The sequence below is a fragment of the Portunus trituberculatus genome, chromosome 15 (assembly GCF_017591435.1).
Source record: "Portunus trituberculatus isolate SZX2019 chromosome 15, ASM1759143v1, whole genome shotgun sequence".
NCBI classification, from domain to species: domain Eukaryota; kingdom Metazoa; phylum Arthropoda; class Malacostraca; order Decapoda; family Portunidae; genus Portunus; species Portunus trituberculatus.
The window spans coordinates 12,593,867-12,601,128 of record NC_059269.1 but is presented as its reverse complement, the minus strand read 5'-3'; the positions used below and the strand labels follow the sequence as shown (position 1 = coordinate 12,601,128).

General features: G+C 40.4%; 1 protein-coding gene across 3 annotated transcripts in view; it reads left to right on the top strand.

Annotated features, from left to right (window-relative positions):
* LOC123504337 (adenylate kinase isoenzyme 1-like) overlaps positions 1-4,555 on the top strand; it is a 12,396-nt gene extending 7,841 nt beyond the window's left edge. For all 3 annotated transcript variants that reach the window (XM_045254791.1, XM_045254790.1, XM_045254792.1), the window contains exons 2-5: positions 1,795-1,867; positions 2,297-2,460; positions 2,706-2,822; positions 3,386-4,555. In XM_045254791.1, coding sequence (XP_045110726.1) covers positions 1,795-1,867; positions 2,297-2,460; positions 2,706-2,822; positions 3,386-3,637 — 606 coding nt within the window. In that variant the 3' untranslated portion in view covers positions 3,638-4,555. The remainder of the gene's footprint in view (positions 1-1,794; positions 1,868-2,296; positions 2,461-2,705; positions 2,823-3,385) is intronic.
* The last annotated feature ends 2,707 nt before the right edge of the window (positions 4,556-7,262 follow it).

Genomic DNA, 7,262 nt, shown 5'->3' with positions numbered 1-7,262 from the left:
AAAAAAATTATTATACACACCAACAAAAAAATATAGAATAAATAAAATGAAAAACAACTAATTCATTGGTTTATCCTCTTTAACCTCTTCAATACTGGGACATTTCTACCTTGAGATTTGTGTACGACTAGACCATTTTATTGACATTAGGAAGGTTCTATGGAGGTCATAAGATTAAAACCCACAGTCTTCATTATTTTAATCCCCCACATGAGCTTCAGAAGCTGTGTAGATTCACCAAATAGTAAACAGAGTGAATAAGAAAACACGTCATGGTACTGAAGGGGTTAAAACCTGAGTACATTTATTACCGCCAATCCCAGTACTCTAAAGCGAAGATATTGCTCTGTGAAGGTTCCAGTAGATAGAAATGTTGAGATATATATTGGCCATATTCAGAAACGCCTTGCTTTCTAACCATAAGAATTTTTCAATCTAACCACAAGAATTTTTCAAGTCCCCATACACGACTATAATGGTTTTGAAGACAGTTTCTTCTTATGATAAACTAGAAATCTTGCTAATCCATCACCAGAATCATAAAAAATACCCTTAAAAACATAAGTATCTTCAACTAGAGCCTTCGAAAATTGTCGTCGTGAGAGAGCAAAGCGCTTCTGAATACTCGTCTATATCATATCATATCAGTCACATTCAGCCCATTAATCTCACTTCTTTCCACTGTGATTAGCATTAGTGTTGGGTCATCTGGTATGCTAAGAGTCTGTCGTTTGTTAGGTCCAGTAAAGGAATCTTCAGAGCAATGGCAAACAGTGGAAGTGAGAGAGGAATGCTGCTCGACCCCCTGACCGCGAGTGCACGACTGGTGGTGATCGATAGCAAAGGGAAACCAGCCCGAGGCTTGAGTGTTTACAGACGTTTCGTTTTACCGAGGTGACTTTAAACGAAACTTTTCCTCACCTTGCCTTAGTTTCCTTTCCTTATTATCAATGATATTCTTAAGTGAGATTGGTTGTGTTGCAAAGAACCTTATTTTGAATGTTTTTGGTTATAGATGACTCAGATTATCACGGTCTTTTTTTTTTTTTTTCTTTACTGATGTCGACTGCTTGTTAAACTCTTGCTACAATCATGGAAACACTAGAAAACCCACAGTGAATAACTTATAGATTCTGGAAAACGCAAAACTAGCTGAGATAAGACAATGTGATGTGTGAATGCGGTTCTAGACTCCCGCAAAGAGTACTCGTCTATCTTGTTTCCTACACACTGAATGCCAACGTTGCTGCTTCTCTGCTTGCAAATAAAGTTCACTCAACAAACCGTTATTGCCCTTGTCAAAATAGTTTACCAGCTGCTCCCGTCTAACAGAACAAAGCGCGCCACGTTCATCACTGTTGCCACCAAGCTCCGCCCATTCGTCCACCCTACCAACAAAACACAGATGGGGACTGCGATGTTACATATGGCTTTCCTACACGTACTGTTATATATCACAGCGGGAATGCTGACAAAATCTTGCACCTTATAAATGGGACAACTGGTAACATTTGAAACTACCATAGACTACTGAAAACTTATCAAATGCTACATAACCATAGATCGAAAACCATGAAAACTCCACTTTGCAATGCTGGGAAACTAATAAAATCTCACTTGTCACAACGCAACCCATAACTGTGAATTAATGACAGTACTTTGAGTGATAGAGAGAGACACAACACGTATCAATAACATCCACCAAATACAAAGAATAATATGATTACCGTCAACAGTGTAATCTTTGAGTGAGATTTTATTGCACCATGTACTAACTGATATTGTTTCCTGCAGGCTGCTGTAGAGAGGAAACAGCTCGACTTGGCTCCCCTGCGAGATGCTAAGCTGCCAGTCATCTTCGTCTTGGGTGAGTGAATGAGTGAAATGAGTGCATGGGTGAGTAGGAACAGTGAGAAAAGTGAGGGACGAAACGGAGAGGATGTTAGGGAAGGTAGGTAGAGAAATATGATAGGGGAGGAGGAGGAAGGGACAAGAGTGAGAGGAAGTGAGGAGTGACAGGGAGAGGGAGTGAGGAATGACGAGGAGTGAAAATGAGAGAGAGAGAGAGAGAGAGAGAGAGAGAGAGAGAGAGAGAGAGAGAGAGAGAGAGAAGGAAGAGTAATAAGCCAGTTTCACGGATATGAGAGAGAAGAATTACAAAGTGTTTTACAGATATGAGAGAGAGAGAGAGAGAGAGAGAGAGAGAGAGAGAGAGAGAGAGAGAGAGAGAGAGAGAGAGAGAGATTAATTAGTTTTCCCAGCTTGCCTTATGTTATCATGTATACCTTCGCACCAGGTGGCCCCGGCTGCGGTAAGGGCACTCAGTGTGAGAAGATCGTCAAACAGTATGGATACACTCACCTCTCATCCGGCGACCTGCTGAGAGATGAGGTCAGCTCAGGGTCGGAGCGTGGCAAGGCCCTCAATGCCATCATGGAGAAGGGCGATCTTGTTCCCCTCGTAAGTCTTAGCAAGATGGTGATCCTTAGCAATTCTGTGTGATGGTAGAGATTGTAGTTGTGATTGTCATGTGAGGGAAGATAAAACACACACACACACACACACACACACACACACACACACACACACACACACACGGTCCCCCGGTTCCTCATATGTTTATTAATGTCACCAGAATTGTTAACGTGATGAAAATAAAATCAATATTACTCTTAGTCTTTAATCAAACTCCTTCGTCTTTACAGGAGGTGGTGTTGGACCTGCTGGCGGAGGCTATGCTGAAGCGCGTTTCTACCTCAAAGGGCTTCCTCATTGATGGATACCCTCGCGAACAGGCTCAGGGCGTCCAGTTTGAACAAAACGTAAGTGTGTGTGTGTGTGTGTGTGTGTGTGTGTGTGTGTGTGTGTGTGTGTGTGTGTGTGTAATTCACCTCAGTCGTCTGCTGGCCACCCAGCCAGTGTGTGTGTGTGTGTGTGTGTGTGTGTGTGTGTGTGTGTGTGTGTGTGTTAGGTTTGTTTGTTCTGTGACATTACACGTATTTACGCTATTTATATGACCCGAATTGACAAGCGGTTTGCTTTCTCATGACTAGTTATCAAGAGTGTTTCTTCTGTTAATAATACAGAAATCTTGATAATTTGTCACAAGAATCGTAGAAATAACCTTAAAAACGCGTCATTTCAACTGGAGCCTCTTGAATGTGATCGAGGTACAAATAAAGGAGTGTTTTAGAATATGGTTCATGAAGTTGTAATTACTTATAGAATTTCACTCTTTCTGTTCCCATAAATCTTGCAGTAAAAAAAGAAAAACACCCTTAAATTAAAAACACGTGCCACATCAACTATAATCGAACAAAATTATAGTCGAGGTGTATCGCAGATTGAGATCACTACCGAGACTTCAAACTCTCTTTCCTCACAGATCCTGCCATGCACCAAGGTCTTATACTTTGAAGTCCCAGACGAGGTGATGGTACAGCGCCTCCTGCACCGCGCCAAGACGTCCGGACGCGTGGATGACAACGAGGAGACCATCAAGAAGCGCCTGGCCACCTTCCACAAGCACTCTAAGCCCGTCATCGATTATTACAAGGACAAATGCAGTACCATCGTCGCCCTTTCCTCCCCAGATGAAGTGTTCGCCGAGGTTAAGAAGTCACTGGATGCAATCTAAATAAACTGACGGCTTGTCCCAGTTTACCGACGCGAAGATTGTTAAAGGAAAACGCATAATGGTTGAATTCGATGCATAATGGTTGAACTAGAGCGATACGAGAAGGGTGATGGGGAGTGTGAGATGGCTGTGTATGTGAGTGACTGAGTGTGTATGAGAGAGAGAGAGAGAGAGAGAGAGAGAGAGAGAGAGAGAGAGAGAGAGAGCATGTGTTTGGTTTGTATGTGTTCCAGCCCCATACTCCCATCTCAGACGCCGATGAAGAGCAAAAAGGAGAGGGAATGCGTAGAGCAGATTGCATACTTGTGATATTCGAGGAGTATATGCATGCCTTTGGACTTTCCTTCCTTTGAAACATGTACATAATAATAACGCACGTACGAATCTTTCTCTACTGATCTTTTTTTATCTATATTTCTCAAGAATCTTTACAGGAAGGAAGAACAAACAGCAGCAGACTTGATGGCCCCAACGAGGGTGTTTGAGGTGATGAACTATGTAACATATTTGATTCCTCACAAAGTCGCGGCCTTCACCTTTTACAATACCTATAATGGAGTCACGTGTTCTGATTGGACATCCTCTCAAGTTACGTGGTTATGACGTCACAGCAAGCGTCCGACACTTCAAGAATCACGCACCAGTGCTCTTCTTCTTTAGATATTTATTATTACTACTATTACTATTAATTTCGTGTAGAGCATAGATTCGATAGTTTCGCCTTTATTTATTGTTGCAAGTCTTCCGTGAATACACACAAACACACGCACATACACACAAATGCATACACATGAAATCTTCCTACCACAACTCTCTCTCTCTCTCTCTCTCTCTCTCGGCGTATCGTTACTTCGTGAGTCGCCTCTCTGACAGTTCTGAATATTTTACGACACTCTAATAAACATGACGATACTTCTATTGCCCTGTGAATTATTTATAAACCTTCAGCCCGTCTTAGCTAAGCGAATGACTGATAGTAGTGATGGATGGATGAGAGAGAGAGAGAGAGAGAGAGAGAGAGAGAGAGAGAGAGAGAGAGAGAGAGAGAGAGAGAGAGTTCTACAAGAGTTCAACAATGAGTAATTCTAATATTTAATTGTATAACGTAAGAAACTATATACATTACTCCCTTCCACACATTTGATATAATTGTTTTCGTTATGTAGCCTCTATGACAAAGAAACAAATGATAGAACACTCGCATACAAGTTTTCCTGTCATTCTTGTGGTGTGCGGTGAGGGCGTAGTGCGCACATCAAGACCTCCTGTATCGAGCGTGCGTGTGGCGTCTGGCGTTGCGTGAGTGTTGTTGTGCAGTGCCAGTGTAGTGTTGCATGTATCGCTGTATTATGCATGGGTGTATCAGCGCTCCCAAGGGCACAACAACGACCAAATTCATCAGCAAAAAGCACAGTAACAAACACAGTTTAAAATTTTATGGAATGTTGTGGGTTAGTATTGTGATGAAAGCATACAATATGAATGAAGTTAATTACCACACCAAAATGACCTGTTTATCTAGATTCATGATGATAGTCTACAGTAGTGGTTCCCAAACTGTGGGCAGCAGAATGCAGGGAGGCCATAATCTGATATGATGTGTGTACAAAACCAATGGAGTTTAGTGAGTAGGCAGCCAGTAGAGGTAACTTACATCCATAGAATCAATAAAATCACAGGATTTGCTTGAGTGGTTTATATATGGACCTAATGAGTGTAGGACTGTAGTCACTGCAATCATGGGTTATGCTTAGCAATTGACTGGGCCATGGACAAGTATCCTGTATGAAAAGTGGGTAACGACCAGAAAAAAGTTTTATAACCAATGAACCACAGGTACTGATTAACACACGCACACTTGGCAGGATGAAATTTGCAATCCTTTCATACCATTGCTAAAGATATTACCTGAGAAGCGATTACTTACGGACCACGTGAAGCAATAAAGAGGAAGGGCGTTAGTTGTTACCGTTCTTGCAGTTTGTGGAACACTGACGTATTCGCTACGACTCGTCTCACTGGTTCGGTGGTTCCTTTATAACTAATGAAGCTTCACTGACTGCCTTGGAAATGGAAAAATCAATCTAACATACTAGATGGCCCAATGATTAAGTGAATGATTGTATCTATTTATTTTATCTTATTTCCTCATATATATTTTTCGTTTTATTTTACTCATATACTCATATACTCAATGCAAACGTCTTGTAATATGGCAGTTATTGCTTCGAACATTTTCATGGTTATTTGATAAATTTCACTTGAGAGGCACTCGCATTCTTATTATTGGAAAAAAATTACAATATCCAAAATAAGATGCTGGATTCTCTCAGACCCTCATACCCTAGATAGCTAGGTTGAGTGCCTTCTTGTTTCCTGGCAGTGTATCAAAGCTTCGTTGCCAAGCTGGGCAGGTGATTTGTCCCGACACATTGTCCATACAAGCATATTCACTACGATTCTCCCCAACCCCCTTCGGTTTCAATAATAACAGACTGGTGACAAAGAACAATGTTCTAGAATTTACTGCTGTGCCTTTTGATGTTTTTTTTTTTTTTATGAGAGAGAGAGAGAGAGAGATTGTTTTTCTCAATGGAATAGAAAATATAAATAGGAAGGAATGTACCTACATCAAATTTTTCACCTCAAAGCTTGAACGTCAGAAAATTACGAGAAGGCATGGACATTGAGAAGCCTTTATTATAACTTAGAACGCAAGCTAGAAACATTTTTGCTTCTGAAAGTGAGCTTCAAACATAAAATAATAAGGTAATCTACAAAAACCTGTGGTTTCCCCATGTCAAGGTGTGTGCGCAAACCCTCTCACTGACTGCTATTTGCCAGCTTCTTTCCTTAACCCTTTCAGTACCATGACACGTTTTCATATTTACTCTGCTTACTATTTGGTGATTTTATACTTTATAAACTTGTGCTGGGATTAAAACAGTGAAGATTCTGGCCATTAATCCCCTGACCTCCATTGACCCTTCCTAATGTAAATAAAAGTCTAATCATACCCAAATCTCTTGGTAAAGTACAACCCTATACTGAAGGGGTTAATTACTAGCCACTCACAAGAAATTTTCTAATTTTACAGCCACCTTAATGCATTACACTGGCCACCTAACCTGTTTTATCCAAAATTTCTTACACGTTTAAAAAGATTGCATACACTTCTATTAATGTAGTAAATTGTTGCATTTCACACTGATAGATAACAATCAGATTTCCCAAACACTTAATGGCAATCAGAGTAACTTACTAGAGCACAATGCAGTGGATGCTAGTATAGTTTGAAGAGGCCATTGACCTGCAGGTTATTGATGGTACTGATGATGAACCACCTCCTCTTGGATTCTTTTAAAATTTGCTGCCCTGTAATAGAATCAATATCAAACATATTCAATAAATCTTTAAACTTTTTTTTCCTTATAACGAGACAAACCAAGGGCACAAAATATTTAGGGAGGAAAAGCCAAATAAATATGTAGTTGGTAAAAAAAAAAGTAAGATTTAGTTTCAAAGTTAAGGTTAGACTGTTTTCCCAGTAGTAGTAGTAGTAGTAGTAGTAGTAGTAGTAGTAGTAGTAGTAGTAGTAGTAGTAGTAGTAGTAGTAGTAGTAGTA